Below are 27,651 nucleotides of genomic sequence, written 5' to 3'. Positions count from 1 at the left end.
AAGCAGTAATTTGCTAAAGAGTGTCAGTTCTTTGACATCGCAACCTTTAACTTGTGCTTAACAAAACATTAAACGCATAACCCGCAGAGCTGATCAAGAGGAAATTTTCTGACAGGGTGGATCGAAATTTGGCCAGTCCCTGCTGAACCTTCCGAAATTTTGATCCATTTATGGGCACTGTGTGTATCCGCTAGCAGTCTTCCAAGGTCAGTGGTTTGTCCAGGACGTTCAAGTTCCTCCACACCACATTTTTTCTTTTCCTGGGCATTATAATCTGGGCATTATAATCCAGACTTCTGGGTAATCCAGTCGCGTAGAGATGTAACTCTGGTGTAGATGCCAGGCTTGTTAGGTAATGCACACTCATCACCAGTACTAACAATTCCAATAAGGAACCAACTTTTCTTTTGAATAGAGACCAAAGGGCCACCAGAATCACCCTAGAGAGAGACAAGAGCAATATGTTAGTTTATTATGTCAAGTCTTTGCTAACTAATAATATCATACAGCTTCTACTTTGGTGTGTTTCGAATGTATACACAGTAGTTTTGACTTAGCTATTTATAATAGCTACGAAGAAAAATGCTTCTAAAGTAATTCTGAAGGTAATACACAAGTTACGTTTAAACAAGAAAAATAGAAACCAGCGCAAACAATCTATTGTGTTATATGTAAAAAACCATATGTATATATAATAAAAATGCACTCACAAGAGTATCACAGACCAAGCAGAATGGGATGATCAAGGCAAAATCAGGAGTGATGTCAGACAAGGGGAGGTTCTAGCCATCGCGGTCACACTTCCTGGTCATGGACGAGGCCCGTACCTTTTATAGTGACACTTGGCACCTGTTTCCACCCTTTTGTCTGTGATATAGGCTAGATGTCCCACACCATGTTGTTGGCCCTCCTAATTTTGCCCTGATCACCCCATTCTGCCTACTCTGAGGTCCTCTTGTCAGTGCATTTTTATTACCTCAATAAATATGGTTTTATACAGTGCTTTAAGTGGCCCAAAAGAGGTGCCGGTACTCTATTATAGCCTATAAATTTTTTCACCCCCCCCACCCCACATCAGAGTCCCCACAGAGCACCCCCCCCCCCCTGGCCTGGGCTGGAACTCCGGAGCAGGGGGACTCACTGGTGGTGACTGGTCTTTCTCTGGAGTAGGAAATATTCTTGGGGGGGGCAATTGAGGGTGAAGAATGTTCAAAATGAGCGTACTGGTACGCTAAGGCGCACGGAGAGGTGGCAGTATGCTCAAGAGCTATATTTGGAAATGGCGGTACTGAGTACCAGTGCATACCAGCCCACTTAAAGCACTGGTTTTATACATACTTTGAACTGGTTTCTATCTTTCTTGTTTAAGCTACAGACGGAGAGCGCCCTCCTAGTCCACTGGCTGCAGCACTTATTTAGTCACAGTAGTGACTTATTAAGTATTGGACTGCCCACTCATCTACTTATTTATTGCCTATTTATCATTTATTTATTGATTTATTCTGTCAATGAATAATCTATTCACTGATTTTCCATCAGCATTCAATAATATTCATAAATTTTTTTCTGTCGGGTGGTGTTTATTCCCACTGGTTTGGGATATTGGTCTGGCCTTATCTTGAAACAATATCTCACAAAAGTGAGTACACCTCTCACATTTTTGAAAATATTTTATTATGACTTTTCATGTTACAACACTGAAGAAATTACACTTTGCATGTAAAGTAGTGAGTATACAGCTTGTATAACGGTGTAAATTTGCTGTCCCCTCAAAATAACACAACACACAACCATTAATGTCTAAACCGCTGGCATGGAAAAACTTCAAGGAGAGAAACAAAGTTACACAGATAACAAACTCAGGAGCAGAGCTAACATTAGAGCCAGGGCTGAGAGGAGGGCCCACACAGGGAGGGGGATTAGTGAGGGACAACTATCTCTTTCTCAGCAGATTAAAGATGGCAGCAGGGAGAGGGGGGGGGGATCAGCTTTCAGCTGCTGGAGGAAGATTTCTGTAAATGTCGTTCATCACTAATCCCCCTCCCTGTGTGGGCCCTCCTGTGTGCTCGGGCCCCCTACAATAGGACAGTTGGTCCCACCCTATCACCTGGGAACCCTGCCCGTGAGGGGTTCCCCATGGGGGATTTTTTGTTTCCTTTCCACATGCTTTTCCACAAATTAAGGTATACGATAACAATAACCAATATTTAAGTAAAAACCTGTTTCAGAAAGTCTATCTTTGAATGCATGCTACAAAAAATACATACATAAATAAATGCCGAAAGTTTGAAATTTAAGTAATACCCTTTGTTGGCTAACTTAAATTAGCTTTAAACACAACAGTTTTTTTTTTTTAGTATTGCATTTTCTGCATTTAGGTAAAAAAAGCTTCCATTAGCTATTCCTCTTTATTCCTAAACACTTACCTGAGTCCTCTATCGATCCAGCACTGTGCCTGGCTGCAGTTATTTTCCCCTCTCTTTTTCCTACAGGAGTTTTCATAGAGCAGCAGGAGCCATTGGGTCATGCTGCTGTCAGTCAAATCCTGTAAGGAGGGCATGGGGGCTTGCTGCAGGGGCTCTCAGAGAGGAGGAGCTGACAGGGCCTCTTCAAAATAGAAGAGGTAAAGGACTTCTCTGTACAATATCCTTGCGTAGTGCAGGTGAATATAACATATTTATTATTTTAATTTAAAAGCATGTGAGACTTTACTTTTCACTTTAATTTATTAAAGATGCAAGCTTTCAGGTTGCCTTAGATTCCTTGTTTAAATGCTTGTATCTTTAATAACTTAAGTTAGCCTAAAAAGGTATCCCATAAGCTGGAAACTTTCTACACTAATGAAATGCTGTTACAGTACAATACTCCAGTCCACTACTGCATGAATTAATTTGAGATTGCAACATGAATTAGATTTAAAGGAGTTGTAAAGGCAGAAGTTTTTTTTTATCTTAATGCATTCAATGCATTAGGATAAAAAGCCTTCTGTGTGAAGCAGCTTCCCCAGCAACCTCTAATACTTACCTGAGCCCCATCTCTATCCAGCGACGTCCACGAGTCCCTCAGCCATCTCAGACTCTCCCTACTGATTGGCTTAGACACAGCTGCGGTGCCATTGTCTCCTGTGGCTGTCAATCAAAGTCAGTTAGCCAATCAGGAGAGAGAGAGGGGTGTGGGGCCAAGCCGCAACTCTGTGTCTGAATGGACACAGGGAGCTGCAGGTCGGCTCGGGTGCCCTCATAGCAAGCTGCTTGCTGTGGGGGCACTCAGCAAGAAGGATGGGCTAGGAGCAGCGAAAAAGGACCTGAGAAGAGGAGGATCCGGGCTGCTTTGGCAAAACCACTTCACAAAGCAGGTAAGTATAAAATGTTTGTTATTTAAAAAAAAAAAATACTATCTTAACTCACCTGGCAAGCATCGATTTTTCCCTCCTTATATCCAGCACATAGCATTGATGGCTGTATTGAATTTCCATACATTTCAGGACTCATACACACATCTTGACTGATTATCTTCACTTCAGCTTGTCGCAGAACCGGTGATATAGGGCCTGTAAAAGTAAAAATTTTATATAAATCTACTATGCAGTGCTGTTTAAACTGGTGCTGCATTGCTGTGTACATAAGGACAAATGCACAGTACTACTTGTTTTAGCCATAGGACACAAGTGTATACAAAACTACATATTTCTCCGACGAGAAAAGGCTGTTTTGTTGTAAAAAAAGTGCAAACATTGGCCTTCCAGGGTGGGGTGAAAATACCAACCACCATCCCACTCAAAACTGCCCTGTGGCTAGTCTCCGGCCTGCACTACGCCCCCCTAATTTGCACAGATTTTGGCTTTTAGTAATTATTAATTTAACAAACACAAGCTTTTGCACCTTTAATAAGTGGTGTGTGTCTGTATAGTATTGGTCCAGTGCAGGAGCAGAGATTTACTGAATATATCTCAAATATCTGAAATTAATATGAACAGCACAACTCTTTTTTTTTGCGATTGATCGATCCGGGTCTCGCTAGAAAGCCAGCATCTCACAGTTGACATCCCATCTATAAAAGGATGGTGATTGAGAAAGTTTAGACTACTCACTATGAGTTCCTTCATTTTATATAGCAATGTTACTATATTGACAATACATTAAAAAAAGTAGGACAAACCATAAGAAAACTCAGACAATCCATAAAAGTCTGTTTGGCCTTGCCCCTGTCTGTCACCAAGACTTCTCATTGGTCAGTGATTGCACATAAAACTAAAGGACCAATAGGGACATTTGGTGTCAGGAAAGGGCAAGGCCAACCAGCTTTTTGGATATTGGAATAGACCGGGCCAAGTTCAGCATTTACAAGACATTTTTAGATTTGAATTTACTGTAACTTCAGCTGCTCTTAGCTATTGAACTACTGATTTGACATGTGGTTTTCACTAAAGGACATGGCTGCTTAAACATGTCCACCCTGAAAAATTTTTTTAGATAAAAATACCCCCGGGACAGTCAGGGCTAGTGCATTTAAGCAACGATAGCCTCTGAACTGTCCCAGTTTGCACTTACCCTTTAGAAGAAATACTTACCTTGAAAATGTATTGTTCAGCGCTGCCATCTCAGGTGTGGGCAGCTGCAGCCAGAGCGTCCTCTTTGGTGTCCTTTTCGGTGATGTCGGAGTCCCAGAATGCCCTGCACCGGCCCTGCTCGTTACTTCCGGTGCAAGCGCATCATCCCTGCAAAGCTTCTGGGCATGCGCAGAAGCTGTATTGCTTCCTTTAGGTGAAATCCCTGGTGTTCCTGCCAGTCCCTCTGCTTTCCTATTAAAAACTGACCACACTAAGCAAGAGAGCACAGCATGTTCAGTTCTCTAGCTGTGCTGAGAACCCAGCCTGTTCTCCACCAATGATCAGACTTGTCCTGACATGCTCCCCCTGCACAACCATTCACTGGGAAGCTCAGTGTACTGCTGCTTCTCTTCCCCGCAGCTCTTATGCAAATAAGAACAGAGGGAATGTGATCACTTAAAAAAATGGGGAAAAAAGGTATTTATAATGTTTTTTTTTTTTTTAAATATCTATACACAAATGTTTTTCCTTTCATTTATATTTTAAGCGCAATGGGTTGTTTTGCAAGGTGATTGTTTACAATCACTTTAAAGCCCAACTTTACTAAAAAATTATCTCTTGCAGGTTTAAGTCTAGGGAACCCAGGAAAGAAGATCTACATATCCGACCTGCTGCGCTGCTAGACTGGCACTGTCTTCCCCCCATTGATTCAGTAGTCTAATGCCTTGATGTCATCAAGTCCAATGAAGGGTCCATCCCCTGCACTGGACATGAAGTTTCCATGGGACAGTCCACTGCCGAAGCAAAGGGAGGCACCATCTGTTGGGGGAGCTGAGGATCAGGTAGGTTAAAGTGCAAAAAACACTTCCCTAAGCTAAACAAGCAGGTAACCCTTGCAGTGTGGGCACAACCCGATTTCAAGGGATAATTTTTAGGTTTCTTAGAATTGGGCTTCAGGGCCGGTTCACATTATAGAGATGCCAGACATTGCATGTGATTCACACCGCTTTGCTATGCAAATCACATGCGATGTCTGTGCAATGCAAATTCAGCCATACAGATTGTATGGCTGAATTCGCATTGCATTCGGACTAAACTCGTGCAGGACCCTTTTTTTGGGTCCGCACCAGAATCGGATCGCATGGGTGTATACACCAATGTGATCTTATTCATGTCCGAATTGACAGTTCGCACTGCGATAATCGAACTAATCTGGGGGTGTCATTAACTTTTTATTGACACTCCCAGCAGTTCGCATATGGCAGTGTGAACTACCTGTGAGTCGGGTGCGATGTGGGAACCTGCAGTAGATTTACAGGGTTCCCGCATCGCACCAATGTGAACCGAACCTTCAAGTGTTATTAAACCAGGAGCTTGCATTCACTATATCTGGTCTCCCCCAGTACACAGGACATGGAAATGCAATCATTTGAGTAAATGTAAACTGCTAAATACCTTTTCTCATCAGCAGTATATAGCAGTCTTGTGACTTCTATCAGTGTCCGGCCGAGCCCTGGTTAAAGCTTGTAGGAGGAGTTTTCAGTCTCCTCTGACTGTCCTATGAGGCTGCAGGACCCCCATAACCCCCTGTCTGGACAGTGCTGATTGGCCCTGTGTTGATCACATACACCCTCCCAAGTTAAAAAAAAAAAACTCTAGCAATACACACCAAACTGAGCATGTGCAGCCTGTCCCCTGGCTCTGTATTATCAGGAGATAGATGATTTGGGGACTGTGGAAGAAGGGGAGGATCAGAGAAGACATGATCAAATGAGAAGGATTAACCCCTTAGGTTCCACAGTGAGTATAACAAGCATGCTTTACTGCATATACAGACTAATTTTACTGTTGTGGGTTTAGTAACACTTGAAATAATCAAGAGAGAAGAAAACAATCCGTTACACATACTACAATATGCTGATATATGTGACATCTTACTAACCACGATATTCGAGTGATCCCCACCCGGTGACATAGCATGATGAACCATCAGGAAAGTTGTCAGATGCCTTTGGTAGACATATAGTGCGAATGTTTTGTTCAAAATTGACAGGAGCGGTCAGCTCAAGAAGTGCAATGTCATTTCCCAGTTCTGCACCGATAAAAGCTTCGTGTACTATGATCCTCCGAATCTTTAGGCCAAAGCTAGGGCTTGATAACAAAGTACCCAACACTACTGTCCACGAATTCACATCCTTACTTCTGCACAGAGAAAAAGACATAGACATTCAAAATGACAAGCTGAAATGTACATATTAAGCAAATATACCTTCATATTTCAAGTTTTTAGAGCCAACATTAAATATATGTAATAATATAAGTACAAATTAGCCAAATGAAGTAAGAACAATGCAATGGTAAATGTTTAAACAATAGATATAACTGATGAATGCTTATGGAATATACATAAGGCAGCAGACATCCAGTTAGACACTGAAGAGGCTCAGTGGCTAAGATCCCCTGATTGTGGACCAATGAAATCTAAGGCTTAGTTGAAAAGATTCTGTCCCTCAGTGCCGGTTCACACTTCTGCGATGCGGGAATGCTGCGAATATGCAGCGTGTTCCTGCATCGCATCCGCACCTCTGGCAGTTCACACTCCCATATGCGATACGCAGGGAGTGTCAATGAAATGTTAACGACACCCCCAGTTTGATTGCATATCGCAGTGCGATCTGACAGTACGCACAGAATCGGATCGCACAAGTGTGAACCACTGTGCGATCCGATTCTGAGGCGGCTGAAAAAAAGGGTCCTGTGCGTCTTTGGTGCGGATACAGTGCGAATTCAGCCATACATAGTGTATGGCTGAACTCGCATTCGCACATGAGATCACATGTAATGAAGGAGCAGTGCGCTCCGAATTACATGCGATCTCGTAAGCCGCAACAGTGTGAACCGGCACTCAAAAAAAAAAACAGAACAGTGCTACAGAAGGAATGTTCAAGCACTTCTACCTGTAGCAGCTTCTGCAAGGCTGGGAATACATCTGAATACTAAGCCATTCTCATGGGCAAATCTCCGTCACTCCAGCACATTCCTATTGGTCTATCACTATGATAGGTCATCCCACTGACCAACAATGTAAGGGCCTTGCGTTCTGTTGTATCTGCACTCTCTATAAATGCTGAAAGGATGTGTATGCACCTCTTACTACATGCATTTTATATCTTAGTTCACATATGTCAAACACAAGGTCCACGGGCCAAATCCGGCACAATCACGCCTTGTCATGCGGCCCTCGCCACCTCTGGCTCCCACCCTCTGCTCTCTGCTGTCACTTGTAAACACAGAAGCCTTCTGTGTTTACAATGGACAGTTTTGCACTCAGCAGCTTCTGTAATGAACAGATCCCTGCACGCACTCACGGCAGCGACAGATCTCCAGGATCTGAAAGAGAGAACAATCTCCCTGCAAGGCGAGGCAGAGCCACCTACACAGGAAGGTACTTAGGAGCCGAGAGAGATGAAAGGGAGCTTTGGGGGGGTTGGGGTGCGCTCCCCTTAACCCTGAACTCTGTACACAGCACAGACTTAAACCCTGCACTCTGTACATAGTGCGCACCTGAACACTGCACTCTGTACATAACACACTCCTGAACCCTGCACTCTGTATGTAGCACACTCCTGAACCCTGCATTCTGTACACAACGTATCCCAGATACAACCAGCCCTTTGCGGGTGATCATCCTGCTGATGCGGCCTGCGATGAAATTTAATTTGACACCCCTGCTTTAGCTGAATCAAATTCATGGCTCTCCATCTCCCAGTTTGAGTGCTAGCAATTAAAAGAGATTGATAGTAAAGTATATATAAAACCATATTTATTAAATCTTTGCATAGAGCTAGGAATGTTTAGAACCCCTGTAAGGCTTTTATTTCTGTCTCTTTTCCCACTGTGGATATTCACCCTCTCTATTGTTCTGGTAACTATTGCAATTAATTACCCTACCTCTTCACTGATTTGAAGGGATTGTCTCTATATTGAAACCAAATCCCTCTGTCAAATATCCCTCTTTGTGGTCTGAGGTCATAGGAATACCCTAATCACCCCATGTGCACAGGGCTCTGGCGCTGGTCCTTTGGTTTCTGCTCAATGCTATCACTTCTAAATACAGAAGCCCAGCTTCTGTATTTAGAAGTGACAGTGCTCCTCTCTGAGCGGCTGCACCGAACCCTCCCTGCCATCCCTGAGCACAGCAGCTGTAGTATACAGGAAAGGAGGGGGGGATGCCAATGGCATTATTACTTGTTCTAGGCATCAAGGCATCCAGGCATTGCCCTTCTGCAGTTGCCAGCACCCAAGGAATCTCTCCCCGCTGACTGACACCCATCACACTAGGGTAAAAGAGATGAGGAAGCTTCCACTAGACCTCTCTCAGCTCTAACCTGCCTAATGACAGACCATGCGGGGAAGCCTAGGAGAAAGATCATCTACCGCCCTGCATCGCGCCGTGCTGTATCTAAAGGTCTGTGTTGGGAGGGGACAGCAAGGGGAAATTGTGATGGCAGGAGAAGAGAATTTACAGTGGATGGAGGAATAGGGGGGGGGCTTGTGCTAGGATTGGAATGCAAATCCTGTTGAGGAGAAGGAGGATGTGCACATTGCACACTCCTGAACTCTGCTCTTTCTACATAGCACACTCCTGAACTCTGCAGTAGCGCACTCCTGAACCCTGCACTCTGTACTTAGCCCACTCCTGAACCCTGCACACTGTATGCAACGCACTCCTAAACCCTGCACTCTGTATGTAGCACACCCCTGAGTATTGCACCCCTGAACTCTGCAGGTATCACACTCCTGAACCCTGAATTCTGTACGTAATGCATTCCTGAACCCTGCACTCTGTACAAAGCCTATTCCTGAACTGCACATTTTGTAAGCAGCGCCCTCTTGAACTCTGCTGTTAGCACAAATGAGGAAAGTAAAACCTTCGGTATTGCAACATAGATGATCACTTACAAATCAAAACAGTGAGCAGCAGAAATTAGCCAGGTGTTACTGATGAGAGAGGCTCCACACTTGTGTATCCCATTCAAACGCAGACTGGCCTGCCAGGGCCATGATCCTGAAAGTGCCGAACTTCCTCCTGCTATCCTACTTGTTTCAGGACCTCCAACACCACAATCTGTTCAGAATGTAAATAACAGAAGTATTTCAAAATGTGTTTAACTGTAGCCTTTTCCACAAATGGGCCTAAAATATCAACTTAAAGTTTTACACCACTCAAAAATATTTCAAGGGGAAGTCTAATGGGCTTAGTCACCAGATTGCTTCTCTTATCCAATTAGGATTTCAGCTGTGAAATTGCTATAGCTTCTGGATCCGTTTCTCCTGTTTTTGGAACTTTGTGGTGTTTCTTCTCATCTTAATGCTTTTTCAACATTATTGAAATAACTTTAAAAATACTTATATAAAGATATTGCTCTTTTTAATCTGGTACCAAGGGTATGTCGGCAGTAGAATGGAGTATAGAATGGGCAGATCAACAGAAAACTAAAGCCAAGATGAAAAAACATCTGCCCCATTATAACATATTTGTTACATTGATACATAGACTGCCTTTGGAAGATGCATACAGCATGAAACCAGTTTTATGGCAACTTCACCAAATATGCATGCAGTACCGGGACAGGGTCGTCCAACGCCCAGGGCAAGGATCTAGAATTGCTCCCCCCTCCTCCACTGTTAATACATGCTGTAGAATGGGTGCACAACCCTGCTCCTATTCTTTGCCCTCTTGTGGGTAGATTTCCCTCCTACCCACCCCTTGTCCTGGCCCTGTATGCATGTATTGAGTGTTGTAATTCTCATTTAAAACCTAGAAGCATTGAGTGAAGCCATTAACCTTCTACCCATATTGATGTGTTAATACTATATTTTCAAATGCCAGCCTAACATCAATGGTGGTGTTTTTTTAAATGTATACCACCTGTTTGTGTTTCTTGAATTATGGAAGCATACCTCCTGACTTTTTGAGATGGGAAAGAGGGACATCTACTAGAAAAAGGTATGTAGGCATAGGACATCCCCATTACATGGAGAATTAATATACAATAAATGTTTGGTTAAACCCACTACTATTCTCTTATACTGGCTCTTGAAATACAATAAAAAATTAGATACAAGGTTTAGCACTAATAACATTTTTTTCGATAGATAGATAGATAGATAGATAGATAGATAGATAGATAGATAGATAGATAGATAGATAGATAGATAGATAGATAGATAGATAGATAGATAGATAGATGACACATTTTTATACAGGTATATACATCAGACCAAAATGATGGCTACATGAGGAATTGCTGAATTTATGTATGTGCCCAAGATTATAACAAATCATTTTAATGTTTTTGGTTAGCAGAGAAATTAGTACATTTAGCATGTTTTGGTATGACCTTAAATTCTGCCATTCAATTTAATTTATATGCATACATGTAAACAAGTGTTCAAAACCCTTTTCCATTATTATTATGCAATCCAGTAATTTTCTAAATTGTGTGATTCATTGTTTTTTTTTTTTTTTTTTGCTTTATTGTGCTACATTTCCTGTTCACTGGGGCAGGCACTGCAAGTCAATGCTTTAAAAGTTTATTTTATGCAGGCACATTAGTCTGGTGATAATGAGATAGGACCAAAACAAACCAAAAAGCCCTTAGTTAAAATGTCGTGAATGCATTACTGACTTCTTAAATCAGTTAAAATTCCATTAAAAATCCAAGGACATTGAAATGGGGCAGTATGTAGAACATTAACGTACACACAGTATAGAATGAAGAATAATTAAGTAAGGGGCAGAGGGAAAATTTAAGTGCAATAATTATTAAAGACACAGTTACATATCAATTAATTTAATATTGTATTTGTTACTGTGTTATTATAGTTCCTACATTGCTGTGATCATAAATGATGGCACCCAACAAAAAAAGACTAAACTGTATCGCTTTCCTTGGAAGCAAATAGGCATATTTCTGGATTCTCCAAATCTCAAGATAATGAAACTCAATGCAAATGTCTCATACATGTAGTGCATGTGATAATATGGACATCAATAGAAAAGAACAGTGTTCTTCAATAGATGTCACATATTCAGTATGAACCCACAAGAAAGTTCCAAATGCTCTCAGTGGAAGAAAGAGTTGATATGTGGGAGGTGTGGAGGAATTTAAGTAATTGACACCTATTTGCTTTGCCAAGAGTTGGCATATTTATTAAAGTATACCAACACCCAAGAACAAAAAAATGTAAAATATTGTAGGTAAAGGTGTTATACCTGAAGGGTTTCACATGTACTGTTACTTTAAGGCTGGCTCCACCCAGGAGTGATGACAAGGGTCAAGGGGCAGAGTGGCCATCTTAGAGACATGTAAGGGATGCATTGATATACAGAGCTGTCCTGTAATGCATGTTGGAGTGTACAGTGAGTCTTGAATAAACATCCATTGTTCCAGATCAGAGTCCTGTGTCTCTCACAACATGGAGAATATAACAAACACGTCCTTGGATGTGGTGGCTGCATTCGTTTTTGTTGTCAGGGTAAACACATTCAGAGGAATTGCCTAAAGTGGTAATGATGCCTTTTCTGGCAGTAGTTCCCTTTAGAACTACCTGCATCTAATTCAAGCAAGCATTTGCACCAATGTTGGAAACATTGCTATGGCAACAACAGATTCGTAAAGAACTACCACCAGTTAAACTGAGACTAGTTCCTCCTGAATGCCTGGAAACAGCTGTTCTACCACCCTCTGAAAAGTGAATCCACAGTGAATTGCTTTTCAGGGGATTGAAGAAACTGCACGTCTGTGTGAACCTAGCCAAAGAGCACAATGCCACTTTGCTTCACTGGCTAACCTCAATTCTGTATAATAAAAGTGGTGTTTAATATTGTATAGGGTAAACTTTAGGTTTATAAAGTACAACAGGTGTCGAGATCTTACCGCCATAAAGGAGATTCCCTGCTGCAGCGACTGAGAGTTCTAGAAAAAAAAAATATATACAATTACTATAAATAAAAAAACAATCTTCTAGGTCATACACACAAGTGCATTCAAGTGTGGGTTTGTGAAAAGGCTGGGGCCTATGGATCTAGATTCATAACTTTTTTACGGTTTGTATGTAAAACTGAGGGAAAGCACTAGGAAAATTATATACTACGAGATGCATTTGACACTTATATTAATGGAAGTCTGTACTGACTGGGCGATATATAAAGGCTGTCACTGAGGACCTACTAAAATGCTTGTTCAATGCCAATCCCGGGTTAGTAATTTTCAAGTTACAAAGTTAGAGCATGCATGCAGAAAGAAAAGTCAGAGCAAAGTCGATCTTGTTTTTTGATGGGTGGCTGAAATAGTAATGAAGCCTTTGAATCATTGTGATGGGGAAAACAGCTTCCATTTGTACTGTAAGAGTTACAATTTTTTAAAGAAAACCTATGTCCTGAGGTTTATGTGTGTCTGTGCAACTATCACTTGTGGTACAGTGATTAAGGCGTAATTTGTGCATGCAAAGTATGCAGCAAAATAGACAGTGTATACAGCAAGCAGCCTCAGGCTCTATTTAAGCATACCCTTTAGGCCACGTCCAATATATTTAGAGCAATGTGGCCACTTGCAGCTTTTGCATGCCACATTGAGCACAGTGCAATTTATCTTAAGGTTTGTCTCTCTGTAAAGCCTCACACCCTATAGCTGCCCTGATGGAACTAGCCACCTCCTAAGGCAAATAATATTGTATCCTGGTTATTTTTCTGAACATGGTGTGAAGCCCATTTTCTGTAAACCATTTCACTTTCATCTACTAGAAGACTGTGTTTAGTTAATATATCTGGGATATGCTTCTGAATAATAGAGGTATTATACTGCTACTTTATGAATGTTGTTAGCTGTGGCAGGTAGTGGCTGAAAGGTTTACCACTATTTAACCAGAACTGTTAAAAGAACATCCATGTTTAGCTTCTCCAACAACTTGTCATGCATATTATGCAATTTTTACATTTGCTTTTCGCCTATTTTTCTGTTAAAGGAGAACTATAGGCAAAGTTTTGGATAGAGTAGGGCAGAGCCATAACTCCTGTCAGTTGTTTTTTTTTTTGCCATCTGTGTCCAATTTCAGAGATTTCCCTTCACTTCATGTCCCATAGTCAAAACAGGAAGTGAGAGGAAATCCATGCAAAATAAGGGAAACCCTTGGGGTCCCCCAGGTCACCAGAACTAGTGTCCCTATTGGAGGATTTCCCCTTTATTACTTTTCTGGGGGCAACCCAAAATTTGAGATTTTCTTTTACATTCACATTTAATGATAATGGTAAATAGGACAAATAGACAGCAAAAAAAAAAAAAAAAAAAAAAAACCTGACAGGCGTTCCAATCTCTCTCCACTCTGTCCAAAAAAAAAGGTTTCGCCTTAAGTTGTAGTTTAAATCATCCCAGTCACATAGTACAAAATGTAAGCATATAGGGCTCTCACTTTGAAGTGTACATACATCCAAAATCAGTTTTTCCAGTAAGTTTTGGCACCATGTCTTACTGTATACAGTTTTCTTAAGAAAATATATTTTTTTATGAACCTGTTGTAAAGTTCCTTACCTAGTGGTTTTACCAGTAATATCACTTCCTGTTTCAGGCTGACAGTGGTAATTGCTACTTTACAATTTGTAGTAATGTTATCAGGCTTCCATTTCCTTTCCTTCAGTTGGCTGTTGGGTTACCTATCAGGTCTGCAGGAGGCGTGCATACACCAAATAGGCAGTCCAATGACAAACTAAAGGAGTGAGCATGGCAGTCTGAAAACATTATTGCTAATTGCAAAGAAGCAGCTTAGCATTGTCAACCGCAGGCCCAGTTCACACTGGTGCGACATGGAATCTGACTTATGAGAGAACAAGTCACATGACATGTCAAATTAAAGGTTTCCTTATGAGAGTCATCTTAACTCATCCGACACAAGTCACTCCGACTTTAGAAAAGGTCCCTTCACTACTTTGGTCCAACTTTGATACGACTTCAATGCCACAGAGTGTAAAAAGTTGCATTAAGTCAGGTCAAAGTTGGACTGCAGTTGCAGGGCAAAGTAGAATCGGAAGTCATGCGACTTTTATGTCTGAGCAGTCTGAACCTGGGCTGAAAAACAGTTACTGGTAAAATCTCCAGGTATGACACTTTGCTACATGTACTGTATACAACTAGAGAAAAGGAAAAAAAAAAAAAAACATATGCTTACGAAAACTGTATACATGACAGAATAGATTTTGGGTTTACATGCACTTGGATGTTTGCCTAGGGCCCCATTTTGCATAATGCAGTCATGTAAAAAATACATATTTAGATTTGACCCTTTTTGCTGCCATGGTGCTCCGCTCATGATGCATGTAATCTCCACCCATCTTTCTCTAGTTTAAAAGTTGGGGGTGGGTATCAGTGTTAATTCTGACATCAAATTTTGATTTCGTTTTAGTCATTGTCTTTTGAATAAAATGGCATTTTAGTTTTAGCCAGATTTTAGTCATTCGAATGGTTTTACTTTTAGTCATATTTAGTCGAGTATCTCCAGTTCATTTAAGTCGACGAAAATCCTTTGTGTCGACTAAAATCGAATGGGTTTAGTTAAATTGTAATGCAATATTTAAGCATTTCTCTAGAACTTTCAAACTCATTATATACTCCTGGAGTAAAAATCTAATAATATGTTATTATTTATGGTATTAAAGCGGAGTTCCGGGCACAGATCTCATTTTTTGCTGAACATACCCCCGGGACAGTCAGGGCTAGCACATTCCACAATGGCTAGCCTCTGATCTGTCCCGGTTCGCACTTACCTGCAAGAAGAAATACTTACTTTGAAAATTTCTTCCACAGCGTTTCCATCTCTCTTGTGGGCAGCTGAAGCCGGCGCGGTCCTCTTCGGTGTCTTCTTCCGCATCTTATTCTCCCAGAATGCGCCGCACCGGCCCCTCTCGTCACTTCCGGTGTGGCGCCGCATTCCTAAACAGCTTCTGGACATGCCCAGAAGCTGTTTAGCAGGGGAATGCGGCGTCGCCCGGAAGTGACGTGCGGGGCCGGTGCCGTCGCATTGATTCCTGGGAGCGATGACGTTCAGCTCCCAGGAATCATCGCGAGGCAGGAAGTGACGGGGTGAGCCGCGGCGCTGGAGGAGGAAGTACCCTGAGGTGAGTATTTACGATCTTCGATTACAAGGTGAGTGTACAAAAAAAAAAAAATAACTATCCAATTCCTTTTCAGGTTATGTGTAGCTAGCGGAGGGGCACAAAAAAAAAATACCGATTTTGTGCCCGGAACTCCGCTTTAAGGTTTGAACATGCACTACACACACAGATTTAGCCATTGTGATATATAAGCAGTGTTAATTTTTTCATCAAATTTCAATTTCGTTTTAGTTAGTCTTTTGACTAAAATGCCATTTTAGTTTTAGTCGCATTTTAGTTATTTGAATAGTTTTAGTTGTAGTCGTTTTTTAGCCTACTAAAATAGTGTTAATTTAGTTGCCGAAAAATGTTTTTTGTTGATGAAAATAACACTGGGGGTAAACGTATCTAACATTTACAAAGGAAAAGGTACGTTTCTGAAAGTTGGTCATATACTTGCCTGACAATTGCACAGAGTCCTTATCAATGTTAAAACTTGACCTAGATGCAATTTCTCTAAATATATTTTGAATAGGAACAGAGGAGAAGTTTTTTATTTCTGCAGGTAAGACTTGGAATAGGATCACTAATCTTGGTTGAACAATCCCATTGGACCTAAAAAACAAGATATGTGTTATAACTTATGAAGCATTTTAAATCATGCTGTCAAATCATTTTTTTATTAACTTAGTAATATAAACAAATAATGTAATTTATTCAATTTGAAGCAGTTACTGAGGAAGCTTCTTGGATGAGCAGCGAAACATCTTTAACAATACAGGACACACCTATTCGAATGTGACCAACTATCTATTAAGAGATTTTTTATGAATTTTATATGTAAAATTTCCAAGTACTACATTCAAGATATTAAAGAAATATTCAAGTCACACTTTTTTTGCACAGAGTGGTAGCTTACCTCCTCTTCTGGGGTCCTCCACTGGCGCTGTCTGCTCCTCCTCTTCTCCGAGTGCCACCATAGTAAACCGTGTACTATGGGGGCCCTCATGTGGGCCACTCCCTATAGACACACATAGCACAGCTCAGCACTAACCCCCAATCCCTGCTCACAGGATTTGACTGACAGCAACAGGAGCCAATGGCCCTTAAAGCCAAAAAAGCCTGTGAATGCAGGAAGAGAGGAGAGAGGGGCTGCCAGCAGGGACAGCGCTGGATCGAGAGAGGTGACACAGGTTTAGGGCTCCGGGGATGAGGGGGCAGAAGATCTGTGGGAATGTCTTTTACACTAACGAAGGGAATGCATTAAGGTAAAAAATGTTTTGTTTTTATAACCACTTTAAGATGTAATTAAAGTTCAGTTTTGTGCACCAGTTCACAAAAAGGATGTTGGAGAACTGTAGAAAGTGTTAGAAGGGCAACCAAACTGATATAAGATGCATGCAGGAAAGATTAGCTGAACTGAAATTACTCTCTCTTAAGAATAGGAGATTAAGGGGGATCTAAGCACCATGTAAACATGCATAAGTAGTCTATATAGTGAGCTCTGCGTGGAGTTAACTTTCAGGTCATTCCAGGGATATCTGGAGAAAAAGAGATTTAACCTCCACATACAGATAGACGTCTTCACAGTAAGAGCTGCGAAAATGCGGAAAATAGACTCCCTCAAGAACTAATTCCGGCCAGCTCAGTAGATTGTTTTAAAAAAGGCCTGGGTGCACAAAATATAACTGGATATTATTATTTAGAGGTAAAAATATCAGAGAAATGTTTTAACACAGGAAATATCCAACTGGCTTCTGGGGAATTATTTTTTCCCCCAATGGAGCAAATTGGACCATTCTTTTTAGGGGTTTTCTTCCCTTCCCCTGTATCAGCTGTGGGTATCGGAAGCACTGATGAGAAGTTGAACTGGGATTTTCTGGGTTACATAGCAAAGTTTAAACCAAATTTGCCTTTGGCAGGCAAAATCCAGAGCCACAAAAGGATAGCTAAAAGCTACATGCTTCTGTATGGTATTCAAATATGAGCAAACAGGCAGAACTAGAAACTACTTAGCTATGCATGTATGTAGAAAGCATGCCCTGAATATGTATGCTTAAAATGTTTCCACCCAGACATCAACTGATGGTAGTGTGTTTATAGGTGTACCATATGTGAGTATGTGTATAGTATGTGAGTGTGTTTTCAGGGGGAAGAGGGATGTCACCTGTTCTGCCAGCAATTAAGCCATGACACATTGGAGGTTATTTACTCAGGCCCGGTTAACACTGGTGCAACATACGCTCTGAATTTGAGAGTACATGTTGCATGACGTGTATAAATCAATGGTTCCCTATGAGAGCCATCTTAATTGGCCCGACAAAAGTCAGTCCGACTTTGAAAAAGGTTCCTGCACTACTTTGGTCTGTTTTAAGCCCATTCAATATCACTGAAGTCAGATTAAAGTCAGTTCATCGTCTTAACTGATCAGACTTGTGGCATGCAACTTGTGCTCTGAGAATCTTGAATGGGGGCATGCTAGGGTGGTGATGTCACAAGGGGGACACCGGATGGCCACGCCCCATAGCTATATAAGAACCCGGCAGAAAACGGAGCTGGCAAAACTGTGGGAGCTAGCATTGGGGGAAGACATTAATGGAGGGAGAAGAACCAGAGGAAGAAGCCATCAGCAGCGGAGGAAAAAGAACCAGAGGAAGAAGACAACAGCATAAGGGAGAAGAACCGGAAGAAGAAGAGATCAGCAGCGGGGGAGAAGAACTGGAGGAGGGAGGGAGAAGAACTGGAGGGGGGAGAAGAACTGGAGGAGGGAGAAGAACTGAAGGGATAAGACATCACCGTTTAAAACTTAAAAAAAAAAAACTATAGCTTTAGATATGATTTACATTGGCAGATGATCATATGGGCACAATGCATCTATCCTTGCAAATTAAGCATTGCAAGGTGCAATGACATTGATTCATCTATGTGGGACCAATAACAATTTTCTGATATATACATCATCTGCTAGCAATAATCATAATAGGTAAATGCATAAAAAAGTGTTTCCTATAGCAAGAACGTGCTTATTTTCTGTGTTACTAAAGCTTGTCCATTTTTTCAATATACTGCACACTATATTACCAAAAGTATTGGGGCGCCTGCCTTTACACGCACATGAATTTTAATGACATCCCAGTCTTAGTTTGTAGAGTTCAATATTGAGTTTGCCCACCCTTTGCAGGTATAGCAGCTTCAACTATCCTAGGAAGGCTGTCCGCAAGGTTTACGAGTGTGTCTATGAGAATGTTTGACGATTCTTTCAGAGGCGCTTTTGTGGACTAATGTCAAAGAGAAGGCCTAGCTCACAGTCTCTGCTCTAATTCATCCCAAAGGTGTTCTATGGAGTTGAGGTCAGGACACTGTGCAGGCCAGTCAAGTTCCTCCACCTCAAACTCGCTCATCAATGTCTTTATTAACCTTGTTTTGCGTACTGGACCAAATCATTTGGTGGAGGGGGAATTATGGTGTAGGGTTGTTTTCCAGGGGTTGGGCTTGGCCCCATTGGTACCAGTGAAAGAAACTGTTGAGGCGTCAGCATACCAAGACATTTTGGACATTTTGGGGGATGGCCCCTTCCTGTTCCAACATGACTGCGCACCAGTGCACAAAGCAAGGTCCATGAAGATATGGATGAGCAAGTTTGGGGGTGGAGGAACTTGACTGGCCTGCACAGAGTGCTGACCTCAACCCGAGAAAACACCTTTGGCATGAATTAGAGCGCAGACTGCGAGCCAGGCCTTCTTGTCCAAATGCGCTTCTGGAAGAATGGTCAAACATTCCCATAGACACACTCCAAAAGCTTGTGGACAGCCTTCCCGCAAGAGTTGAAGCTGTTATAGCTGCAAAGGGTGGGCGTCCCAATACTTTTATTAATATAGTGTATATATATATATTTATGCATCATTCATGTAATACTTTTGACAACTGTGGTTACATTTCAACATTTTTCTAGCAGAATCGTGATTTTTAATTGGTTCACCAAGCCGACTACTTTATTTATTGTATCATAAAAACTGTTTGCTAGTAGAAATAATAAACCTCTCCTAAAAGTCTCCTAATAAACCATCACCTTTACTCTTTGAAAGCAAAAAATGGGAATAATGACTTACCCCAAACTGATCACTTTGGACATACTGAATAGACCTTTGAGGACTGAACCTTCAAATGTTTCTTTTGTCTATAAGAGACCATATAGAACAAATATGTAAATTTTTCTGTAGACCAAAACCAAGAGGTCAATGACTTATATAGCAGCTACACAGGCCATTAACATATTCAAAGTGCAAACATAAAGTAAGCAGGAAAGGAGCCTAATGGGTTTGCCATAACTGCCTGATTTGACTCATAGGCCTCATGCACACTGGACATTTTTACAGCTGCTGTTTTTGGCATCAAATGTTTTTTTTAGACTCCCAAGTATGTTATTATATGTGTCCATGCACACATAAGCTGTTATCAGCAGTTTTTGGCAGGGGTGCTTTCTGGCTGGAACCCCCCCCCCCCCCTCCTCCCAGAACCAGTGGGTTTTAAGAGGAGTTTTTCAGCTGTAAAAATGCTCTAACTCTGATAAAAGCTGAAAAACTTAGCTATTCAGCTCTTATCAGTGTTTTTGAGCCATAAGCTTTTATAGTAGTATAGCTAAAGAAACGCCAAAAAACGTTGAAAAATGCTACTGCAAAAACGATGAAAAACTCATTCTACAGCTACAGCTTTCTACAGCTAACATTACTGTCTTTTTTTTTTATAACATCCAGTTTGCATGAGCACTAAAGGAATAGCTTGAGGTGACAATCTTCTTTCTCAGATTGAGTGGTGAATGAAGGCCTTAGGAGATGACGGCCGACCATTCCCAGTTACAACACAAAAAGGATTTCTATTTTTTAGTCTTTAGTTGGCCCAATGAATGAGTATGTATGCCTATGCAATCTTTTCAAAATAGTTGTAGATAACTGTTGACAGCATGTATTTGCGTAATAGCAAAAAACTAATACTATCCATCTGGCAAGAAGCTTGATATCATCCATAAAAAAACATATGTAATATGAAATTTCACAGCCCCCTCTTACAATATTGGTAAAAAAGTGAAGTTGCATTTAAAGTTCTTGCTTATGCTATATATTCAGAGAGGTTAAATGCCAAAAAAAACAAAAACAAATAGCAATAATTGTTTAGAAATTAAAAATGAATCTATACTTACAAGCCTTTCAATCCTAACTGACAATGCTTTAAATTCAGCACTACTGGCGTCTCTATAAGAAGGCGTGTAGTCTGAGTTCATTATTCTAAACGATCCTTCATAGTAGCGAGGAACGGGCCCAGAATTTTGGTTACCTGGATAAAAGAAACAGCAATAATTAAGCAACAACCCTTGTCCAAACAAAAACCTAATTTAAATATTTAAATATAACCCACAATTAGTAATGTAATATTACAATTTTGTCTCTATTGTGAACTTGAGAGACTTGCCCATATAAAAATAAGTTGACCTCCTACAGAAAATTAGAAATTATTTTCCTTGCCCTTTCCTGCAGAAGTATTTATTATGATACACAAATGTAGGCATTATGTGAATCAAAAACATGGTATGCAGTATCCTCTTGTCTCCAACCACTTCCCAAAATCTTCAGCTAAATACCACCCAGTTCTGAAGGGGGCTATCCTCCATTTGTTCTTGCTAACATTGCAACAGATTTAAAGTAGAACTATAGGCAAAACTTTTTTTTTCATTTTGGATAAGCATAAGGGAAGGTTATAACTCCTGTCAGATTTTTTTCGCCATCTGTGTCCCATTGCGAAGATGTTCCTTCACATCCTGTACCATAGCCAAACAGGAAGTGAGAGGAAATCCTTGCAAATAAAGGCAATCCCTTGGGAACCCCCAAGTCATCAGAACTAGTGTACCCATTGGAAGAATTCTCCTCTATTACTTTTCTGGGGACAGTCCACGATTTAGAATTTTCTTTTAATTTCACTTTTAATGATAATGGTAAACAGGACGAATGGGAAGAGTGAATCTTCCTCCCTTGCACAGGCAGCAATAAAAACGGACAAGCGTTCTAATCCCTCTCCACTCTATCCAAAGCTAAAAAAAAAGTTTTGCCTTTACTTATACTTTAATGTCTTGCATGTCAAAAGATCTTCATTCACTTTTCTGGGAACAACCCAAAATGTGGGATTTCCTTTACTTTTACTTTCAATGATATTGGTTTACAGGATAAATACAGAGGGTGAATATCCTTAATGGGGGCACAGACAGCAATAAAAACTGACAGGTGTTCTAATCGCTCTCCACTCCATCCAAAACTAAAAAAAAGTGTTGACTTTAGTTAAACTTTAACCTTTAAATGTATACATTTGGTGAATATTGGGCTGTGGAAACATCAGGGCAGCCCATTACTTCATGCTAATGTGTTTAAGGGTAAGCATATGTGTCATTAATTCATTTTCTTAATGGGCCAAAAAATGGGCCTGTGTCAGTAGACTTCAGTTTGCCCTGGAACTGCCTCTCTACCCATAGTACATAGATCTCAAGTACATAATAACAACCTAAAGCAGGTTCATGCATCTTAGAAGAGGTCAACTATAAGACAAAGGTCAACGACAGCTCAAATGCACCTGTCAATTGACTTGAATGGTTCAACACAAGCTCAAAGTTGGCTTTCATGGCACTGAACAGTTCTAGAATAGGCAAAAAGTAATTTTATATACTGTATAAGGGTTATGTTATGTTATGTTATGTTATGTTATGTTATACAGTCTTACCAAGGACAGTTGTTATAACAATGGAAGCAACAACAGCTGCTACAATAATGAAGATGGTCACACCAATGACAATTATTGTAATCTTGGCTTGTCTGGATTTTAGCAGTATCCCCGACTCAAGCATCCTGTACAAAAAAAGATACTAAAATCAGGTTACGTTTTAAGGAGAATGTATAAACATTAATGATTTTTTTTTTTTTTTTTTTAATATAGCACAAAAAAGGACATCTTGGTGTATATAAGTAAATCTTAAATTCTTTGTTTCTATGTTGAGTCTGTAATTACACGTGCGCATGGGAACAACCATTTGCTCATGACATACCCAGCCTCCAAATGGCTTAGGCCAGCCATACACGGTTTGAATCTCAGCTGGTTCAGGATGGCTTACGCCCGCCATACACGGTTCAAATCCCGGCTGGCCGGGAGAAAACAATTGATCGGCAGGAGGGATTCCCATGTCAACACTGTCTGTGTTGATGGAAGAATGGTGGAGATTTCTTTCCTGCAACCCGTGGTTGCCCTACATACTACTGACCTCCGTACGCTGCCCTACATACTACTGACCTCTATACACTGCCTTACATCCTACTGCTGCCTGTGCACTCTCCTACATACTACTGACCTGTCTGTACACTGCCCTACATACTACAGACCTCTGTACACTGCCCTACATACTACTGACCTCTGTACACCACCCTACATACTACTGACCTTTGTACACTGCCCTACATACTACTGACCTTCATACAATACCCTACATACTACTGACCTCTCTGCACTGCTCTACATATTACTTACCTCTGTACACTGCTCTACATACTACTGACCTCTGTGCCCTGCCCTACAAACTACTGACCTCCGTACGCTGCCTTACATACTACTGACCTCTATACACTGCCTTACATCCTACTGCTGCCTGTGCACTCTCCTACATACTACTGACCTGTCTGTACACTGCCCTACATACTACAGACCTCTGTACACTGCCCTACATACTACTGACCTCTGTACACCACCCTACATACTACTGACCTGTCTGTACACTGCCCTACATACTACAGACCTCTGTACACTGCCCTACATACTACTGACCTCTGTACACCACCCTACATACTACTGACCTTTGTACACTGCCCTACATACTACTAACCTTCATACAATACCCTACATACTACTGACCTCTCTGCACTGCTCTACATATTACTTACCTCTGTACACTGCTCTACATACTACTGACCTCTGTGCCCTGCCCTACAAACTACTGACCTCCGTACGCTGCCCTACATACTACTGACCTCTATACACTGCCTTACATCCTACTGCTCCCTGTGCACTCTCCTACATACTACTGACCTCTGTACACTCTCCTACATACTACGTACTGACCTCTGTACACTGCCCTACATACTACTGACCTCTGTACACTGCCCTAAATACTACTGACCTCTGTACACTGCCCTACATACTACTGACCTCTGTACACTGCCCTACATACTACCGACCTCTGTACACTGCCCTACATACTACCGACCTCTGTACACTGCCCTACATACTACTGACCTCCGTACAATCCCCTGCATACTACTGATCTCTGTGCACTGCCCTACATACTACTGACCTCTGTACACTGCCCTACATACTACTGACCTCTGTACACTGCCCTACATACTACTGACCTCTGTACACTGCCCTACATACTACTGAACTCTGTACACTGCCCTACACACTACCGACCTCTGTACACTGCCCTACATACTTCTGACCTCTGTACACTGCCCTATATGCTACTGACCTCTGTACACTGCCCTACATGCTACTGACCTCTGTACACTGCCCTACACACTACCAACCTCTGTACACTGCCCTACATACTACTGACCTCCGTACAATCCCCTGCATACTACTGATCTCTGTGCACTGCCCTACATACTACTGACCCCTGTGCACTGCTCTGTCTACTACTGACCTCTGTACACTGCAGGAGTTGCAGTGCTCAGCAGAATGGTTAGTGTGTGATGCTTCCAGAGTATTTAATGTAAAATATTTTTGCAATATTATTGGTGTTATACAACTTTGTTGTCGCTAAACAAATACATCAATGATTTTACTAATATACAAGACCTTTTTGGCAGTTGTTTTGTCCTTATTATGATACTCTTTCCTGTATATACAGTATTTTAAAGTGCTACATACAATATGCAAAGCACTGTGAAAACCGTAGACACTATTTACATGCCTGTAACAAAATAGCTAACAATATGCTTCTTGTACACTCACATCATTTTCAAATGAATGCGCCACCCCAAATTAAAGTACTTGCTCCTCCTACAATGGCTTGCTGAACACACAACCAAAAAAGTTGTCCTCTGGAACCTTTTTTGAAATGTTGGCAGCTATGGTAGGGATGCTTGCAACAGTTCTATCCATGTTACAACAGAATCATATACACCTTACCGACACATACATACTACTGCAAGACAGACTTCTAAAGAATTTCTACTACACATTTCATGAATTCTAGGAAATGTGTTTTGATATATGCTTGCATGTGTATGGAACTTTTATGGCTGCTAGATTTTTTAGCACAGTAAAAAGCTCCTAGGGAATGTTGTTGGAATAAACAGTAACACGTGGCGTGTACAGGTGACAGAAAAGTTATCAATACTTTCACTGAAATATAAATGCTAGTGTTGTTCTAAATGTTTATGAGTAATCTGCTCTGCCATGCCATCCTTGCCAAGTAATTAACGATGAACTAAAATATTTCATGGTGACTCATTTTTAAGTATTAAACTAGGAGAGCAACTAATGTGATAATCAACACTAATTAGAATACATTTGTAGACATGTAGTGCTAAATATTTGAAGCCTCCAACACTATCTTAGCAAATGTGTATATTGAACACAGTATTATAAAACCTAGAATAAACAATTTCACCTTAATTTTCTTTATGATGTTGCTTGTATACACTTTTTAAGTGCAAAAATTAACTAAAAAAAAAAAAAATGACTTCAAAATAATAAGAAATGGAAAATTTAACTCACTGAGGAATCTAGAAAACATTCCCCTGCTGTGAGAATTCTTCAGTAGATAGCATGAAATGTTATAAGGTTTTTGAGGTTTTTGTGGTTATGAATATTTATTCTGCCTTGGCCATTTACAGAGGAGTGTATTCCAGTAATTTGGGCTGAGAAAGTGGATAATTATCTGGCATGACCTTCTAAAACACATAACACAAGGCTGTGGGCCGAATCCGGCCCTCCAGGCCATTTCATGTGGCCCTCACACCGCTCCTGCTGCTGCGGTAACCCCCTCGTTTATGCCCCAACCTTGTCTAAGCAGTCAGTAGCAGAGAGGAGGACAGAACTCCTCTTCCAGATCCTGCGCTTCTCTGTGCAGCCACAGAGAGGCTTATCTCTGCCCTCCCCCTCTCAGTAGAGATGAGGGCCCTGCACCTCTCTGTGATGCCCCAGCACCCCCTTGTCTCTGCCTCCACTGTTCTCAGCATTCAGCAGACTCTGGCAGCTTACTCCAGAACTCCTCCAGACTATGCACTCTCTGCTTCCCAGCTTTGTCCCCAGCTTCTTCCCAGCAGCAGCACAAGGTAAGGAGGGGTGCACTGTGATGTAAAGGAAAGTGGGGGACTTTTTACATCTGATGTAAGGGGGATGGGGTGCTCTAGAAATCTAGTCTTACAGATACAACTGGCCCTTTGAGGGCAACCATAATGCTGATGTGGCCTGCAATGAATAATTGTTCTAGAAGGTCCCTCCCAGGTTTTCCCTGGAGAGAGTGTGTGTGAAGGACCTAGTCTTGGCCCCCTAAGCCTGCTTGTAGAGGGTGTAGGTCTAGAGCTTTTTACTTCTCAGGCCTGCTGTTGGAGGAAAGAAGCTGAAGCTGAAGAAGACTCCTGTTAAGTCAACTGCCTGTCCCTTGTTAAAAAGTCACAAATTTCCTATCTAAGCCTAAAGTCTGCTACTAGCCTGTAAGGAAACTGAAGATACCTAAGGGTTGCTGTCAGTCTGGTCTACCAAATTTGCATTAGTCTGAGGTAGAAGTTAAAAATATTACAAAATACTACAATTTAGAGGAAATTCTTGCTGTTTTTTGGGTACCCCGAACAACTGAGACAAAAAAAAAAGCAAAAACAATATTCATGGAATCGAGATGTGACTGTTGCCATCAGTGGGTCAGTAAATGCTAGGTGCAGCTATAAGCCAATTCACCAGGCTAGGAGGGCACATAAAAAATCCAGCGGCTCATTGATGGGTCAGTTCTCCGGGGGGGGGGACCCAATTAGTATTTCTGGGCACACATGGGCAATATTTGCTACTGTCCCATGCTACTAAAATTGTGTGTGATCAATCGCCTAGAAAACAGTTTAGTGTAGCATGAAGTAACAGTGATAGCACAGTGCTCCAATTTTTCAGATCAATCACTACTACATTTAAATGCATGTGCAGCAATTGCTAGGGATTAATCACGGAAGATTTTAGTAGTGGTATTACACTAATGAAAATCCCCTGTATACCCTCAGCCCTAGGGGCTATGTAACCTTGTGTGTTTTCAGAAACAATAAAACCCATGTTCAGTATTCAAGAAACTGTAACGCAGTTTGCATAACTATGAAAAATGCAGTTTTAATGCATTGAAGATTCAGATGTTCAAGCATAGAATGATACTCTTTACCTAACCACAAATAAGTAAGTTAAAACAAAGTAATTCAAGCTTATTGGATAAGTAAAAAATATTAATTGTGACCTTAAATAAAAATCAAGGGCTATCGGAGAACCCAAACTATAACTGGCTGCCCAAAGCTCTACCATAGACTACCTCAGTACATAATTTATTTGAAAATCCTGATAATTGATAAGAAGCATGTAGCAAAACATGGCCTAGATAAAACTTTATAATAGTAGCTTTTATCCTCTATTCTTTTTAAAACATTTTCAGCAAAAAAAATTGAGTAATAACAGCAAACTTACCTTGGAGTCTTAGCTGGTTCACCTTTCCTTCTTTGCAAACGGCGTTGATCTTGTAGCTCTGATTAAATTATCAGCCTTAATATATCCAATGTCATGCCCAAGAGGTTGGACAATGCAAAAAGTAAACAGACTCAAAAAGTAAAACAAAGGGAAACTCGTTGGACAGGTCCTGATCCGCAGCCGACTTTTGCAAGGTAAGACAGTG

General features: G+C 41.1%; 1 protein-coding gene across 1 annotated transcript; it reads right to left on the bottom strand.

Moving 5' to 3' along the window:
- Positions 1–280: 280 nt before the first annotated feature.
- LOC309566189 (transmembrane protease serine 11D-like) lies at positions 281–27,651 on the bottom strand. The gene is made up of 10 exons (XM_082271275.1): positions 27,447–27,651; positions 22,461–22,585; positions 20,896–21,029; positions 19,808–19,875; positions 16,159–16,313; positions 12,493–12,531; positions 9,512–9,677; positions 6,492–6,751; positions 3,408–3,550; positions 281–440 (listed from the first exon to the last, which is right to left on the bottom strand). The coding sequence occupies exons 2-10, from the start codon at positions 22,582–22,584 to the stop codon at positions 282–284; spliced, it is 1,248 nt and encodes a 415-aa protein (XP_082127401.1). The 5' UTR covers position 22,585; positions 27,447–27,651; the 3' UTR covers position 281.

This window comes from Pelophylax lessonae, assembly GCF_965119305.1.
Source record: "Pelophylax lessonae genome assembly, chromosome: 1".
NCBI lineage: Eukaryota > Metazoa > Chordata > Amphibia > Anura > Ranidae > Pelophylax > Pelophylax lessonae.
The sequence above is the reverse complement of the archived record's forward strand: the minus strand, read 5'-3'. Positions and strand labels throughout refer to the sequence as shown.

Coding starts and splice junctions, on each gene's coding strand:
- LOC309566189 (XM_082271275.1), bottom strand. CDS start 22,584: ATGCTTGAGTCGGGGATACTGCTAAAATCCAGACAAGCCAAGATTACA. Junction 9,678..12,492: donor AGGGAATCTCCTTTATGGCG/GTAAGATCTCGA, acceptor CATTCTGAACAG/ATTGTGGTGTTGGAGGTCCT. Junction 441..3,407: donor GAAAAATCGATGCTTGCCAG/GTGAGTTAAGAT, acceptor GTCTCTCTCTAG/GGTGATTCTGGTGGCCCTTT.